General features: G+C 40.7%; 1 protein-coding gene across 5 annotated transcripts in view; it reads right to left on the reverse strand.

Moving 5' to 3' along the window:
- The window catches only part of zgc:77784 (uncharacterized protein LOC402947 homolog), a 90,508-nt gene that overhangs the window by 57,889 nt on the left and 14,011 nt on the right, over positions 1-18,608 (reverse strand). For all 5 annotated transcript variants that reach the window (XM_044119085.1, XM_044119084.1, XM_044119082.1 and 2 more), the window contains one exon: positions 16,736-17,062. In XM_044119085.1, the coding sequence (XP_043975020.1) occupies positions 16,736-17,062 (327 nt within the window). The remainder of the gene's footprint in view (positions 1-16,735; positions 17,063-18,608) is intronic.

Here is an 18,608-nt window from a genome sequence, read left to right on the forward strand (position 1 = left end):
GACAGCGGGTTTGCCTCGTCCTGTCGGACCGCAGCAGGGTTCTTTATTCTCTCTGTTTTTCTTTTTTTTTTTCAAAACAAAGTGTTTTATTTCAGCCTAATCAATCAATGCAGTTTCCTTTTACACGCTCATTAATAATTTAGTCATCTCTCGCTGATACAGAGATAAAAGAGCTCGTGCTTTTCCACCAATGCGCAAACTGTGTCAAAACACTAAATGTTGATCCCTTTACAGCCCTTTCAGTCAGCTGATCAAAGTATTTGCTGCGGCGAGCTGAGTCACACGTTTCACTTATTCAGCTCTGAAAACAGTCTGAAGACTTAAGTGATTGTAAGGGAGATTTTCCCCCCAGCACAGGTGGAATCGCATGCGAGGGAAGAAAAGTAACTTCCTGCTGGCTGCCGGCTGCACAAATGAAGCGACGAGTTCTCAGCTTTAACCTTTAGGAAGAAAAAGACCCCGTTCGCCGTCCTGTCACATTCCAATTATTCCGTGGCTTTTTAATGAAACCCTTTCAATTTTGCTTTCCACGAAGCACAATGACACGAGGAGCGATATGGGAAATGAATGAATGAATTAAATTATAACGTCGCTTCCCGGCACTCTAATGTGGCATTAGGAGAGAAAAGTTGGCCTTTCATGTTTTCAAGATGAGTCGCTGCCGGGGGCAGGGATTTTTTTTTTTTTTTTACCAGCTGCTTCGCACATCTCCAGATAATTTCTTACTACTGTTATTATTTTGGGAGAAAAAACTGAAATCCTTTTTTAGCTGTATTTTTATGGAGCTACAACAGTGACAGCTTCCACTGCTGTTGGGGAGGAGGGAAGATTTGGCATTGAGAAATCAGACATTGGAAATAAAAGCCTTGTCACTGAAATAAATAAACAAACCCATTGAACAACTTATGATGATACTCTCCAGCTTTAGTTTGTGACAAGTTTTCAACGCCGCTGCAGGTGATCAAGTGGAAAAAAACCAGACACCTTGTGCAGCACAGAGCTACTGATGTGAGATTTAATTCAAGCAAAATGACAAAAATGGGGGCAGTGGTAAAATAAACTATTAAATTAAGAAATTTCTACCAAGCACTATAAACTGTAAAAAAATATAAAATGAAATTTTAGAAGGGCACATCAACGGACCACCAGGCTCCTTCATGGATCCTCCAGTTTTCCACTCGTCCCACCTGCTGGTTGTATCACTCAACCACCTGAAAGGGTTTTGATTTTATGACTATCTTCATTATTACCTTTATAAACTGACTAGTTATTGACTTTGTGACTATTGTAGTAGGTTTTACAATGGCACCGTTTTGCTTTTCAGTGCTTGATTTTACTGCATTTTTTTTTTATGTCAAATCTCTTTTCTTTGTAAGAGGTCACTTTTTAAGCTCCAGATATTTTAACCTTGTGTGTATAACTTTAATACCACAGAAGTGCAGTTTCTCTTATTCAGCCCTAAAGATGGCACCTATTCAAAATTATCACTGAAACTAGAGGTGTGCCGACAAATTGGTCAGCCAATAAATTTGGCTTAAATTTGGCCCAGTTTCCTTAATTGGGGCCAAAGTGAAGACGATATTAAAGCTCTAAAAATCAACCAGTCCTCTTCAGCTGTTCTGTGAGAAAGGTGTGGGCCAGTCAGACCGGCCCACCAGGTCAAATCTACAAAAGTTACCCCACTGTTGCTAACTCAGTGAATTTCTCAATATATTTTAGAACAAATAAAAATCAGTACCGGCCAAAATCAGATTCGGCAGATTGGTAATCGACAAACGTCCACACGCAACTGAAACACTAACGGTGAGTCAAACAACTAAACTAATCACATCCTCTGGTTTATATCTAGGCTTTGTGACGGAGTTGCAGGTACAGCAGACCTGTCTGCACTGGAAATGCCTTCCAGGAAGTTTAGGAGCGGGTGAAGGGAATATTTGACCATTCGTCCCAAAGGTCTTTTATCTGGTTGAGGACTTGCGCACACAAGCTTTATGGCAGAGGCGTGGACTCAGATTTTCAGGCTTCAGACTCGACTTTCACACCGAAGACTCATGACTTGACTTGGACTCAAACTCTTTGATTTGAAGCGACTTGATATCTTACTCAAAACAGAAAAGCGCGTTTTGTAGGAAAATGTCGACTGCACAACAACGATGAAACGGTGCCAGACGCAGGATCCAACTATTTGCCAATATTTCTGCCTCCCGTTGCCACAGCGAGCACACTTCCTCTACCGCGCTGTTCGGCTTCCTTTTCTTCTGCGTCCTACGATGACAGCTCCGGAGGTGGTAGATAGGTCCTGTCATCCCGAACTATCAAAGAGGTGTGCTTGCCGGATGCTCGGCAGCATAACCCGGCACCATGATATTCTGGCAATTTCGGTGAGATTTGAAATCCAAAAGGCCTCAACGCAAGTTGATTTATTTTTCTTTTCTTTTTTTTTCTTAGTGCAAGCCTGGAGACTTTGACACAAGTGCTGCCTGTGGCTGTGTTGACGTTATGGACAGGTTCTGTCCAGAGCTGCCAGAAATGCGTGGCCACTTTGTTGAGTGATGGACTGAGAGAAAAATGGTTTCCTAAGAAAAATAATGACAATGAAACTAAATGGAGAGAGAAAAATTATACTTTAATATCCCGGTTTGCGACCCAACACATAACATGTTGCTACATATGGATTGAATCAATATGGAACAAATAACAATGCTTGCAGTGCTACATGTATGACTTAATGACAAAATTACACCAAAAACATTTATTTTTACACTCATTTATTTTTACGCACACAGATTTGTAAAATAGAATTAAAATATTTTTTACTCAGATCAGCTGCTGTCTTGCACAAAGTGTCAGACAGTCATGTACTGATTCAGTTAAAGTTATTTATTCATTTTCTGCTAGTTTTCTACTAAATTCCCATCACGTCCAAATCTAGAGAAAAAAAATATAGAAATTAATTTGCTTGCACAGACTAAAAAAGAAATAAATTTGACTTGAGTGGACTTTAAGCTCAGCTGGGAATTTTCATGCCTTCAGCTGAAACTTGCATGGCAAATCTCTGTTTCAGTTGTTTCCACTTTGTTATGCTACCATCAACAGTAAAAAAATTTTTTAAAATAAACTCTGCCGCTTCATGTGACCCAGGCTTTTCATCTTGCCATTTTCTGCGAATGCCATGAACGTTTTTTGGAAACAACCTCACAGTCACATACCAATAAACAACGTTTTGTACAGTTAAATATTGAAAACATGAATTTTGACTCTTTGAAAAGCTTTCAGCAGAAGAAAGCTTGATCCTGTTTTAAAACACATTCACAGCCAGAACACCAGGAAAGCCATTCTTTTTATGCCACCGAAAATCTGAAACATTTTAAAAGCAGATAAAAAATGAGAACGCTCTCAATGTCGCATGCCTTGACCAAATGAATTCAACTGGGAAATTTTTCAAAAGTATCTCAGAGTTTAGAGCTCTACCGTACTTAAATTATTTATTTTAGTGCACACACAATATCAGTGCTGAAATTATTCTGTTAAAACATCATTGCAGGAGCTGCAGACGTTTTGTGGATGCAGTCAGAAGGGGTCGGCATCTGAGAACTTCCTCAGTAATCAGCAATAAATATTCCAAAACTGGAGGAAATTTTCCTCTGGAATGAAGATCAGTCGACGCATTTACCTTATTGACTCCCCTTTTTTCAGTCCCACCCTAATTTATCTGAACTTTGTTGACAGCATTAGGAGCTGATCCTCTTTATTCAGAGGGAAAATTGGAAGAAAAAGAAAAAAAAACCTGTGACATTTGATAAACAAAAGTGACATGCCTCATCAAAATGTAAATTTGTAACCTGTTCGACATCATTAAATTTCTCATTAGCCTGCAGTGAGGGTGAATTATTATTCATAGTCAAATAAGTTGTCTAAGCGCAGGTGATTATGTGACCGTGGTTCAATCTGAGAGGTTGTCATGTGCAAACATCTGCCACAGAGAAGAAAGCTGAAAACTTATCCTCATCCCACAGGCCAGTCTGGAAATCTTCACAGAAGATAAAAATGAGAGGGTAAATATGGCTGCACTAAAACCAGTGGAGGCATTCAATGGATTTCTATTTATTCTTTGCAGGTTTGCTACATGTTGTGTTGCTCAGCGTGTTTTATTAGCTTTAGCTTCCATGCTGCTCTGCTCTTTTCCGCTAGTTCCTGTTTCTGTTCATCAGCTTCTATCAGTCGTTCTTACTGGTGGTAGTAACAACCTTTTCAGCATGTCAATGTTCTTCTTAGGCCGTCTAACGAGCCATCATTGGATCCAGGTGCGTTAAAACAGGGAGAGAACTAAAACATGCAGGACGCCGGCCCTCCAGGACCCACTTTGGACACCCCTGGTCAACAGGTACAACTGCGTTTCCAAGGCACTGAACTCACGGAACCAGATGAACAAACTGCATTTCTACATGCAGCCACCTCAGCTTTTGATCCCCCAAGTCTGTAAGACCCAACCCTCTGTAAAGCGGGATATCCGAGTGCTGAAACACAAGCTCAGGAACGGAGTGAAATCCTGACATCACGGACCTCGAAAATGTGTTTGAAGTCTAGTTAAAGATAATGTGATCCTCTCTCCTGCTGCGGCGTTAAATCCTGCCACCCCGGTCAGAGCTTCCCAGGGATGTTTGTGTGTGATCATGACTCCGCCGCCAAATCGATCCATCTCGTCAGAAACAGTAGAGAAAATAAGCCCCCCCGCCTCTTCCCTGCTTCCCGAGGGGCTACTGTCTGCAGTATCTTCACAGACATAATGCGACTGGGTTTGCGGAGTAATCTCCTCTTGCTCTGCTCCATCCACGCTGGGCTCAGACACACAGCGCAGCTACCTCAGGGCAAGCGAGGCCTAACCCTCCCCACCCGCCTCTGCGCAGGCAAACCTTCACACTCCCTGTGAGCTTAAACAAAGCTAAATGAGTCCCGTCCTTATTTCTGCTGTTCCGGGAGCGGCCGTTCACCGTGGCGACTTTAATATTTCATGGATATACAGATTAGGAGATTTAATCTCCCTCAGAATATTCATCGCTTGATTTCTAAGTGATATCTATTCCTATTATTTGGTGTTTAGCGCAGCAGAAGGGCCATCTGTTGGTGTTTCAAAAAAAAGAGCATTACAGAGGAAAACCGATTATTCACACAGAAAGGACAAGGTAATGTCATTGCACGTTCTTTGGGAGAGTTTGTAACACGACTTTTAGCTTTTTTTTTCTTTTTTTTTCCCGCCAGGGTTTTTTTTGTTGGCTCTAGTGTCCCATATTCAAACGTAGGCTGACAGGAAGGGGGAAGACATGCAGCAAACGTCGGCCGGGTCCGGGAATCGAACCCGCAACCGCCGCGTCGAGGACTGAAGGCCTCCAAATGTGGGTCGCGCTATCCCCTACACCACCACTGCGCGCCCCGACTTTTAGCTTTTAAGTGGAAATGATAACTGAAACATTAATTATCATAATGTTCCTAATTTATTTACAATTAGGAAATGTAAATAAAATCAAAGAGCTTCAACCCTAAAGACAAGCTGAACTATGAATTTGTGCAGCGGCTTGTCGCAATAAGCAATAAATCAATTAATCGCATGATGAATTAAAACAAACTCAACTATTTTTATTTGCATGATTTGTCATTTTTCTTTTTCTAACAAGAACTGGTTGTCAACAGTCTTCAGTCTTTCGTTTTGGTCCCAACTGGCCCCTTAATGTTGAAGGACAGTTTTTCTTTCAGAGACCTCATAATTCATTTTCCTGGTTGTTTCTGTATTTCTGTATCCATTTTGGATATTTTAGATGTCTTTCAGTTCCAGTGTTGAAGGTTCATTTGAATTTAAAGTCTATTGATATTTGAGAATGTGTTCTTGTATTTTTATCATTATGCCATTACTATTATATTACTTGAAAAAGGCCTTAAAACAATAACATTATCTTTTATTGCACTAACTTCAAGGACAATTTATCGACCAGACGTTTAAATATGTTTTTGGAGAAGTAGAAATGTAATAATGTTTTAACCTTCTGTAAATATGTTTTTTAAGCTTCCTGAAAGCGACTTACACAAAGCTGAAGCATGGAGTGAACAGCTGCTGGAAGCTGAACAGTCTCTCACTGCTTTGTTTCCTTTATTCACGGCTAGGATTTGGTTGACCACTGAGTACACTGCATGAAGCTACACTGTTGCACCCAAACACTTGTGCAAATTGATATTCCTTCTCATTTTTCTTTTTCTTTCCATGCAAACCTGGTACAGAGGAAGTTCTCATCCTTTGAATGCTGAGCTTTTACATGTGAGGAAATTGTAAACATGCTCTGGTCATTGCCAGGTTCCAACTCCAACCGGATGAAAACACAACGGTGTTGTTTGGTCTTTTATATATTTGAGATTACATTTAGGGTGTTTTCACACCTGATGGCACTGCAGATTTAAAATTGCAACACTCGTTACATTTTCAGCTGAAGCCGTTTGCTTTCACATTGTGCTGTGTCAAATAATCCAAACCAATTGAAAACCTGTTCCTCCTCTGGCCTGTGGTGGCGCTGCACCAAGAATTACTGAAGTGAATAACACGAGAACCACCAAAGAAGACATTAGCACAACTTCCTTTTTCAGACAGTAAAAACAAAAATAGAGTAGCATCAGATTTCAGCAGTTGTAGGATTGCACAACCCATTTCTCCTGCTAGTGTTAGACTCTTGTGTTTATTTTGGCTGTGTTTTCCCAAAATGCACTGCCCTGCAGTTTCCTTGCTGCTTTTGGAGCGGTCTCCGTTCCACCTGTGTTTGAACAGTGCCAGAGTTCACGTCAACCGTTTTCAGGCAAACCAGGGTTGGCTGGTTTGATCCACATCAAAGTTTGATTGAGTCACACCTCCCCGATTAGGCCGGACGTGTTAGACCAACGAACTAGAGTTAGAATAACGCAGATTAAACAGGATTGTTGTGAATGCACTCTTTAGTAATCTTAGAACCTGTGTCTTTCTAAAAAAAAAAAAAATGTTGCAAAATCAGAATCTAGCTTTTGATAAAGATTGGACTTTCTTGGTTCACCAAAGTATTTGTACAACTCCATCCCAGCACAAACACCAAACATAAAGCGAGGTGGTGGAGGGCCGCTGAGGCGCGATTATTTATCACCCACCGCATGTGGGCACATTGTAATAATTCGTGATGTGATTTTGATGATGAAGCGATATTCAAGCCAACTGAGGAACAGATATTTTTGCAGACAACTTCACCTGTAAATGACAAGTAAATAAACATAAACTAGTTCACAGTGGAGCTGCATTTGGTCCAGAATGTTTAGGTTGTGAAACAGAGATGTGAACTATTTCAGTTTTGATCTCTTTGAGCTGAACTGAACTGTGTTTGTGAACAACACCCAGCAGGGTCGGCTGCGGTGCAGGTGTCGCAGATTCTGCAAACCGTTTGCTGCCATTGTTCATTAATTTATGAGTTGTAAAACGGTTAGACGGTCGGCCTAATCCCATAGTTATAACGCTGAGGACTGTTGTAGCTAATGGAGGCATCGTCCGCAGAGGAGAGGGATTGCTTTAATCCACCCATTGTCTGATTGCGCTGATGGGGAAGGTGAAACTACTCTGGGGGAAAGAAATTGCCTCCAATAGACGGCCTCGGTCATAAGTAGCTCAGTTTTTAAAACCGGGATCATGTTTTAATTAGAAGCTGACGGCAGCAGCAGCAGCAGCGCAATGTGAACAAACACTGATTGGTTTCAGATGAGCTACGGCAGCAGGGATTGGTTTGTGAGAAATGAATCCCCGCGTCGCTTAGGTGCAATCCCATCCGACGAGAAGGATGTAAACCTGCAGATTCTCTTCAGAGAGGAGAACACAATGCAGGGAAAGACAGGAAATCCCCCACACAGAACTTTGCCTCCTTCGTAATCCCTCATCAGGAGTAAGAGGAACATCTGGCTCTAAAGCCTTTTAAGCAACTTTTATTTTTCATTTGCCCTACTTCATTTTTTTTATCCTTCGACACCATGTGACCGCCTGCTACACGGGCGGGGAAGTTCACATTCAGGATTCTGAAACAGGCAACACCGTAGTTTTTTTTTAGCATTATTATTTTTATTTTTATTTTTTTTACACCCCTCTCTCTCCTTCCCAGTTGGAAAAACGATGGATCTCTAGTCTGCTCCCGCTGCCTCATTATTCACTTCCACAACAAGTCAGGAAACTCAGCCGGTTACTGGCGGCTTACATTGAAATTCAAGGACAAAAAAAGAAAGAAAAAAACCAGAATGACGACTGCTCCTGGCATTTCTCGACAATGCAAAACCCCGTTACTATGGCATGCTATGGAGAAACCAATGCTGCAAAAAGCAGAACTTCTTTGAAGCATTAGAATCATTTAACCTTTAAATTTACTGTAATTTTGAATTTAACAAGAAAAAAAGACCCAATCCATTCAGCGACTTGAGTTCTTGTAGATTTACTCGAAATTCAGGAGTAAAAGAGACAATTTCTTCCAGCTGAACTTTCTCAAGATTTGACATTTTTGGCAAATAATCCATATTTCCTGTTTTTATTCTTTTGGCCAAACAAGAAGAAGTTTTAAAGTAGTCAAATACAAGCACAGTTTTTATCCTATTCTGAACTGCAACACAAACTGTTAAAAGAAACCACGCCAGCTGTGTGTTCATGGAGCTAAACGACCTGTCCTCCGTATGTCGGCTTTTTCCAAGTACTTCATGTCCAACTCCGAGAACAAAACGAATCAAATTAAGCAATGGACAATGTAAGCTCCTCAGGTTGCTCGTTATAATCTGAAAATATGAAATCGTTTTGATGTTTGCGAGGAGATTTATCCAATGAAGGTACGAAAGATCGTGTTCAAACATCATTCGTTTCTCCCCCGAAGCTCCCGGAACAACTTTCAGAGAAGATGATTACAGGTGGGTGGAATAATGCGTTCGCAGAGAAAACATGAGAGAAACCTGACGAACACACGCAGCATTCACACACACAAAAAAATACTATGTTCATCCGTTTCATTTTTTTTTTTTTTTTTTTTTTTACAATGCAGTCGTATTAAAAATATTTAACTTCACCTTTCGAAAAGCTTCTTTCAGGGATAATTTATCCAGACAAACAAGGACGAGCTGAAGGATTGACAGAGAAAAGCGGAGATTATTTTTTTGGAGACAGCTGGTGGATTTGTGCAAAAAAAACAAAACAACAAATACATTTTTTTCTTATAAAACACAAATAGCTGTTTAATGGGAGTTCATGTTTGTACAAAACCCAGGAAATTTCAGTAGTTTTTAATTTCATAAAGCAGGGATACAAGGCATAACATTACAGATTTGTTTACTTTCTCAATAGTTTGGAGGAGGAGATCAAAACTGTAACCATGTGTGGTTTATCCTGCTTGTGATGGAAGTTAAAAGGGATTTTAAAACAAACATGAGCACAAGACGTCCCATTGTTGTTAATGGACTGAAGGATTGTCTTATCTTGTTCCTGCTCCAATTTTCATGCCTTGAACAGAAAAGACACTGATTATTCTCTTTGCGAAGTCCGACGCCAATATTACCACGTCATAAAAAATGTAGCAACCCCCAGATGACGATGCCATGAGTCTTTGAAGCACTCGCAAAACTTAATTCGCAGCATCTGGGAGAAACAGAGTCTTGCTTGTGGGTGCAAATTTTTATCCAACACTTCAGACACTCGGCTGTGGCCTGGTGTGACATCATGAAAAGTTAAATAAATCACCAAAAATGATCAGGAAGAGAATTTTGAACTTCCACAAGCCGGGTTCGTCCTGTGCTACACTTTCCAGATCACACAGTGATATTTAATATTCTGTTTTAAATGATCGTATCCATCATATCGCTCAAGAAAGGAAATGGTTTCTGTGTGCCAGGGATAAACAGGGATATTCTCACTTATTGAGAATAAGAATACTATTAAACAGGTTTCATATGGGCCCAAAAACAAAAGTATGAGACCATGAAGATGCTGGCTGGCTGGAGCTGGTAGAGCCGGCCCAAGGTATAAGCCGGCCCAAGGTATGAGCCGGCCCAAGGTATAAGCCGGCCCAAGGTATGAGCCGGCCCAAGGTATGCCCATTAGGTATGAAACCGGCCCAAGGTATGAGCGACCCAAGCATAGCCGCCCAAGGTATAAGCCCATTGGTATGCCCAAGGTGAGCCATTAAGGTATAAGCCGGCCCAAGGTATAAACCCAAGGTATAAAATTAAGGTATGCCCAAGGTATGAGCCGGCCCCAGAAACCTTTACATATATGCTTGAAGTTAAACACAGAGCATATATCTAAAAAAAAAATTATCATTGGTTTATTGAGAATGAGAATACAATTAAATTTGGCTTACTGGTTTCACACATTAGAATGACTTCAAACATTTTAACATTTCAGATAAAACTCAAAGAAAATGGCAAGTATACTTTGTAAATCTATAAAAGTTAATCTTTGCTTAATTGCTGTGTTGCCATAGCTACGATTTGATGCTGAGTTTAGTCTTTGTATTTGTTCACAAATGCAGAAAATAATAACCAATTATCAGGTTATAATTGGTTATAATAATAATGGGTGAGTGGCTTAAAACCGGGTCACTCAAAAGAGAAGTTCAAGATAACAGAGAAAAGAAAACCACTCCAGGAATATTATATGATCAGAGGAAACAAAGTTGTACCAGCTGAGTGGTTTGATGAGTCGTTCATGAGCGATTTGATTCTTTTGATTGGCTTTAAGTCGTGAACGAGTCTAAGTTGGTGAGAACTGTTCTTTGCTTTTTGTTTTTACGACTTTGCTAGCTTACAACGCTCTACTCACACATCAACAGCTATTGTTACTTTTATTTAACTAAAAATGATTTAGAACAACACAATAGATAAATACAATTTATAGAAATGGGTGGAGAATTTCTATATTTAATAGTGCAAGAAGAGGATTTTAGTTTCTGCCCAAACATCTCAAGTTTGTTTTTCTTTAATTGTGCTCCTAAATCACAATTAGCCCTGAAATGTTACTAATGTCATTAGCAACACTCAGTATAGTAAAGAACTTTTTTTTTTAATTTCCTTGTATTTGAGGTCATTGGAAATCTTAGAAGCTACACTTTCAGAATCTGTAAATAACTCATGTAGAGCAGACTTGATCGTGGGTTTCCCATTAAGATGAACAACTCACTTAATAAGTGCATTAAGAGACAATTGTTTTCATTTCAGGCTGTACATATCAGGATGATGCGCTGTTGTGGGGGTAATTTCGAGTTAGGTGGTCCATAAGTGTTTGTTAGATGGGTCAAGTGGTGCTCGGTCTGAAAAAGTTTGAGAAACACGTTAAAGCTTCGCCAAGTCCGCTAAAAACCCAGGAGGCAACAGTGCTGCCAACTGTGTTTCTCTGCAGCCCCTCATTTATAAACACACAGATGAAAAATGGAGATTACTTTTTTTTTAAAAAGTGCCATAAATTGGGTAGAATAAAGATGAATTTAAAAGAAAGATGCTGACGGGAACCGAGTTTTCTTCCAACCTGAACCACAAAGCTTTCCAATTTGATTGTTTTTATGTGCAGCCAAAAAGCACATAAGTGCTTCCAGTCCCCACCCACAGGTTGCCCCTCATCCTGCACACTTCACATTGTGATGATGTAATGAATAGGAAACTCTCTTTTGAAAACTCTAGGGGTGGTTTTAAATTTATGAGACCTCCACGAGTTAAAAAATTCATTACCCAAAGAGCAAACACCCGCCATTTCCTCAGTTACTGCCACTTAAACTGATGCTGGGTGGGGAAAGTACCTTCCTCACTGCATAACACATTTTTATTTTATTTTGTTTTTGGGGGTTTTTACTGCCAAGAGAGCAGCCATTTGATGTGAGTTGATAATATCCCATTCCTCTGTCTATATTATCTTGTTTTATGGAATTAAATAGGCTTTTAGGACTTTATACAGCTTTGTGAACTAATCTACCACTAATCAGGAACGATGCTACGAAGGTCATGTTAGCTGTTAGGTCATTTCGTACACAGACCAATAAATATGGACTCTTTGACACAACAGCTAGCTAGAAAGACTGGTTATTTGGTAACTTGCAACGGCCAATTTCTCATTGAGATGTTCTCAATACAGCTCTGTCCTGTTTCTTGGCCTTCATAATAACTTTTTGTTCTACAATGTTCTCCAACAAACTTTCACAGAACAGATATATCGCATGATAATTCAGAGACCTTGCAGATTTCTGAATTATGGGACATCTGAGAGCAACTGGTTTCACTGGATTCAACACAGCAGTGTGGGATAAAAAGGGCTGGATAACCACACCGCAGTTTTCTAAAAAGATTTCCTCTCCAAAGTTGTGCTCTACTTTGTTCAAGTCACACAAAATCGCACTAAAACGCGGTATAAATTCCCGAGTACGTTTGCAAGGCGCCACATGTGGGAAAACTGGGTTTACTTTACATCTGCTACTGCTAAACTCTTCTTCACTTCCTTTTCTCCAACTGTGACAGACCTCCAATTTATTATCTTTAACAGATAAAGCAAAGACAAGTTAAACAACAATGTTTTTGTTACCCTGCGGTGCGCCGGAATATCATTTCTGCCTGCCCTTGCATTAGAAAAGAGTGCGCTCGGAAACCTAAAGGAAAACAGAGAAATCTTCTCGGCGTGAAGCCTCTGCAATCTGCGATCGCAAAACAACGCCCCGCGGTTCGGCGGAATAAGTCCCGTTTCTGCAGTAATTAGACGAAAGGAGGCACGGAGCAGCGAAATGTGAGGCAGTGTAGAAAGTCTTAGTCATGCAGCCTCATGCATTATGCACCGTCCGCAGGCAAGAACGAATTACTCGTGTTGTTAAAAGCAGGTTAGCAATCTCTTGATCCCTCCTCTGAGCTGGAACAGCTGAACAGATGCGTTGGTATTAATTACCGCTCAGTGGGAGTTTGGAGCTCTTCCTCCTCCCACCTGTTGTTTCTCAGACCCTCGCCTCACACGTTTCTGCCAGACCACCAGCTTAAGGCTGGTCTTTAACACCCGCATTCACCCCCCACCCCTCTTCCTCCCTCTGCCCTGCCTCAGCTAATTGGGTCAGATTTTACCCCACAGTCAGACCTCACACGAAGGGAAAGAGGACAGTAGGACCACCGGCGCGCCGTCTTAGCATATGCCCCCGAATGACTGCGGGCACAGAGATTAGAACAAAACAGGCACTTATTAATGCTGTTAGTCACTCGGCGCCTGCAGGTGAATCATCCCTTCTTCCATCTCAGTGTGCTGCAAGAAGAAGAAGCAGTAGAAGAAAAAATAAATAAAAAAGCTCAATTTCATCATCAACAAATTCAAAAAGGAGGCAGTATGACAGCATCCGAGTGATGTTGGGCTCCCAGAGCTGCACGAGCTTGTGGTTCCTGATATATATTATATCTCCGGAGCGAGTCTTTATTTTAGGACACAGCTGCTGATGAGGTCAGCCAGCCATAAAACACACACACACACACACACACACACACCCACACGCCTTCACTGTGTGCCGGCAAGGAAAACCTCAGCACGGTGGGAGATAAGACTGGGCTCGAATTGCTGTTTTGTGTTTTTTTAACGAGGACTATTCGCCCTTGCTAATCTGTTTTGCTCCTTCCCCTAATCAACTCACTGACTAATCCATTCCCTCGTGCCAAGGAGCGCCGCGGTTCAGCCCGGGGCCGAGACACGCTGGCACAATTAGCGGGAGAGGGGAGACAATGGCACGTGCCCCGGCTCTTTCACCGACATATGAGGAAGCTCACCCCAGGCAGCTCAGCGGCCGACGCAATGGGAGCGGCAGCTGCTGAGATACAGGAGCTTTAGCCCGGATTTTTGAAGGTCCGGAGACGTGAAGCTGTCCTGGTGACCGTCAGTCTTCGATATAAATGATTAATTTCAGCTTTAATCATCAAAATCAGAAGCTAAAGTAGAGAAAGTTCTGTGTAGTTTATTTTGACGCATAACAAATGAAACATTGTTATGTGTATTGATGATTTTAGCAGCTGCTGACAATGTGATGGTTTACGTGTTCACGATGTAAAGCACTTAGAACTGCCAAGCTGCTGAAATGTGCTATAAATTAAACGGACGGATTGAGTAGAACAGGCTAATTCTTGGTACCACAAATTACGTTTTGAAAAAGTAAGACTTTCAAAACATCTATGTTTTCCATCACACTGTTCAGATTTTGTACAGTTTTCTTGTAATTTTGACAGGGTGAGATTAAAACTGTACCACAATTAGCAAAGCAGTCAAGCAAGCAGCAAAACAACGGCACATTCACAGCTTCACACGTTTTGCACAAAACTACACTCACTAGAGTGTTTTTACATCAAAATCAGAATAAGAATAAATAAATACGAATTGTATCGAATGTAACATTAGTATATGCATCATCAATATGTTGTAATATGTTAGCAAGGCTAAGAAAAATTGCTACTCATCTGTTTTATAGTGAAATAATTATGACTGTTCTCTACATTTCAGCCGAGAAACTTTTTGTAAGCTTATCAGTTTCTATAACCTCCATCCAGTCTGTAAAGTAGCTGCCCTTGAAAACTAAAACCTGAGAGGAGGAAACAATTTATTCCCATTTATCCATTTGCACAAAAAGAAAAAAAAAAAAAAAAAACTGTCAAGTCCCTTTTAGGACAGTTTTTAGCTTGACTGCTTGTCAACACATGGTTAACATGATGTATATATTTTTGAGAACAAGATGTTTAAACAAGAACTATTTTCTATGGTAAAGTCAACAATTTGTTAGTGTGATGTCTTTCCAAGAAATACTGAGACTTTAGCAGATTATACATCACAGCAAAGTTGCTCTGGTGTCTCACTTTAAGACGAACATTTCCTCCAAATGTGCTGGATGTTTTGTTTGCATTTAGCTAGCCATGCTACATGCTCATACAAGATTCCACATGAACATGAAGTTACCATCAAAATTATTTTCTTCACTTGAAAGAAAAGCAAAAGCCTGTTCACAGCAACCTGCAAAGTGAGATTGTGCCTCTGTTTTCATAATATTTAATGACTGCTAAGAGTGTGAATGCTTGAGAAAATAGTAAGATTGTTGTAGATAAGAAATCTTAAAAGAAAACTTGAATAATAATCATAAAATCAATATCAGTAGGTCAAAGCTTTGCAAAAAAGCCTGAGATGGAAAATTAGCCTCAAAATGATGACTGCGACTTTTATATTTTCATGGGTAGTTGCTTGTAACATGTTTAGCAACTTTAAATGAGCAAACACACATAGACAGATGTATGAGAAGTAATCTTTGTGTGATTTTAAAGTTTTACTGGCTCTGCTTAAATTGTTCATACTTATTTTTTGTAACCACATTTGGCTTAAGAATGAGCAGCTGAAGTGTGAACAGAACACCAGAGTGTGTATTTGGAAATTACAGTCGATCAACACAGGCAGGATAAATAAAAGTCGCCGAGCAGATATGAGCCAGAAACAACTAGATCACAGGTTTGGGTTTCAGCTCAATCATGTTTGGATGAAACATGAAGATTTCCTTATCTCTTCACATCACCAAGACGTCCAGGTTTTGTCCGAGCTTTTAATGTACTTTATATCTAAAACTATTGTAAGACTCGTGGGTGTCCAGGTACTGTGATTCTCCTTTGTAGAATAATCCACAGAAACAATTGAGCTCTTTCTCAAAGTCGAACATTTAATTTCTTCTCCGCTACTCCATCAGCCGTTACCCTAAACGTTCGCTCCCCCCCTTCCATCCGGGAAGCCTTTCAGAATAAACATTTCCATTTTTATAACTCCTATTTTCACTCTTACACTATATAGTCAAGAGAAAAAACTAACAAACTAACCTAAAAGATGCATTTAAAATCCCTGTTATGACTTGCAAAAACCCCCCCAAAACTAACATTTACTTTATTTAGAAGGGAGATATTATGTAAAATGGACTTTTTTTGAGCTTTACATCATGTTTTAATGTTATTACGTTACAAAAAACATACCTGGAGCGTTGCTTTAATTGAGAAATCCTTCAATCTCTAATGGCAACCATTTAGAGGTGTCTAAACCCTTGCTCCCAAAAAGCCCCGCCTATTTCCACAAAGCTCCTCCTTAAAGCTGCAGTCTCCAGTCGAGCCTCCGCCTCACAGAGCATCTCTCCACTCAGATCCTCCAGACTAGCAGCAGCAGCAGCAATTAGCAAAACACCTGGTGTAAAAGAGTCTGTGATGACGTGCTGAAGGCAAAGTGTCGGAAAGACCAGGAGCTTCTTAAAGAGACAGAAGCCAAATTTTGAGGCGTCACTTTGCAAAGTCAAATGTCTTTAAGTCACGTTCGATATATCCAGCACAACTGAAGGTAATGACTTGATTGTTCTATAAAATGGCTCCTTGTGCCTGGAAAACCCGTGATACCACACAATGCTGGATGGATGTGTGCTAGTTTTAGCTATAAGTGAGCTCTTCTATTGTCACAAATGAGGTCAAGTAACATGTATCCTACATGCATCTGTAGCAACAAAAAATGCATAGTATAATGAAAAACACCTTTATAACTCAATGCATTGTGTTGTGGTTCATTGAGAAATACATTATTACTTCTCAATGAACGTAGCATATAGTCAATTTATCTCCATGAACAGCATAATTAGCTCCCAAATTGACAGAACAGTGAAACACAGCTCCTACTTTAAGCTGACTATCATAAACAGAGCCTTACCAGCGACCTCCAGTGATGCGTTGCGACTGATGGCCTCTCCCAGCGGGTTGCGGGCCACGCAGGTGTAAACGCCCTCGTCCGGTCTGCTCCTGCGTCCGTGAACGATGCGCAGAAAGAAGAGGGAGCCGCTGGGCAGGAGCATGCGGTGGGAGCGCGGGTCATCCCTGTCGGTCTCCACGCGCTCGCCGTCTTTGTACCACTCTATGCCGGGCGTGGGCCGGCCCTCCGCCTTGCAGTTGAGGGTGGCGGGCTCCCCCTTGGAGACGATCAAGTCGGAAGGGTCCTCCACTATCCGAGGAGCACTGTCTTCAAATCGTGCTCGGGACCCTGAGGGAACAAGGAGAAGGTTGATGTGACTCGTCCAGATTTGAAAATGTGTCGGCTACTGCAGAATGATTTACCGACATGTGAGCTTTCTCTTTAAGATATGTTGTCACATTAAGCATTGAAGCAACTGCGATGCATTGAAATGGGTTCCTTTAAGGGCAATTTTGTTTATAGCGACATCATAATCCATTTTATTTACGGTTTTGGTTGTGTGTCTTATTTGTTTCCGTTTTGTCCATTGTTTTTGGTTGTTGTTTTATTTTGGATATGAGAGTATGACGGCTAAGTGCTCTTTACAAAAAATGATTGGTTTTGAGAGGGTGAATTTCCAATATAATACTAATATCAATTTATCATTTGATAATGGTCTCAAAACAACAAAAACAAAACTTGTTATCATGACAGGCCAATTTGTCACACTGAAAATCTGCCTCTCTGTGGGATTTTGGACAAACAAAAGTTCATTATTTTAGAGGGGAAAATGATGCATTATTTTGAAAACATAAGTGAGACATTCGTTCTTATCAGAATGCAGAACGATCCAATCAGTGTCAAGACTTCAATCCAAATCATATGCTCCGTATCAAACTTAAAACTGTTTCTAGATAGGTACTCGACTACCTGTAAAGTGTTTATTTTTTTGTAAAAAGCTTTGAAAACCACAAAAAAAATTTCCCCACAAAAATTATGCACAACTTTATGTAACCGTATCTCAAACATCTCTGAAATACACTAATGTTTTTTTGTCCGTAACTTAAGAACCTGCAACGGGTATTGCACAGAGGTCAGATCAGACCCGACCCGACCCTCCTGACTAATTGACATTAATTTTAGGTCTGAGCCAGAAGTGAACTCGACATATTGTAATTATGATTTCACCGTTTTCGTTTTCAGACCACCAGTTGAGTAAGCGGTGTAAATTCTCCTGTTTGTAGCTGCAGTTTATCGACTCCCAGCTCCATCGTGTCGCTCGCCGTAACCTCAGGGTGAGTCAAGAGCGAATCATCTGGGACCTGAGACTGATTGGAGCGCAGCATGGCGGGGCAGCGAGCGCATTTATTGCAATTGTTACAGTCTAATGAACTTCTGCAACTTACTTTCTTTCCTCGGCAACTTAAACTATTGACTCCTCTGTTTGAACTATAAGTAAAGTAACGTAGCTCTACATTGTGCATTCTGTTTGGTTTTCTCTGTGCGGAAAGCATTGTTGGCTTACTAAGCGTGTAGAAGCAAAAGCATCAATAATTCTGGTCTGACCAGTCCCACGTTTCAGGTCAGGATTCAGGCTTGGGCCATAAATCTAAACTCTAGTGTGAACATGTTTTCAAGGTACTGTACATTCAATTTCTACTTCCTCCTCCAATTTTTGCTCACAGAAAGGCCCATTATGCAAAATATGCACCGCTATCCAGAATGTTAAAGACAACCCGAGAATGCAAATGGCGCATCCAATGTGATTTGGTAATGGCTAAACTTTGTGCGTGTGGACTCCTGCAGATGTGAAGACGATAGCTGGTCTTCATATCTGGAGACCAGCTATCTGGAA

The sequence above is a fragment of the Gambusia affinis genome, linkage group LG06 (assembly GCF_019740435.1).
Source record: "Gambusia affinis linkage group LG06, SWU_Gaff_1.0, whole genome shotgun sequence".
Taxonomy (NCBI): domain Eukaryota; kingdom Metazoa; phylum Chordata; class Actinopteri; order Cyprinodontiformes; family Poeciliidae; genus Gambusia; species Gambusia affinis.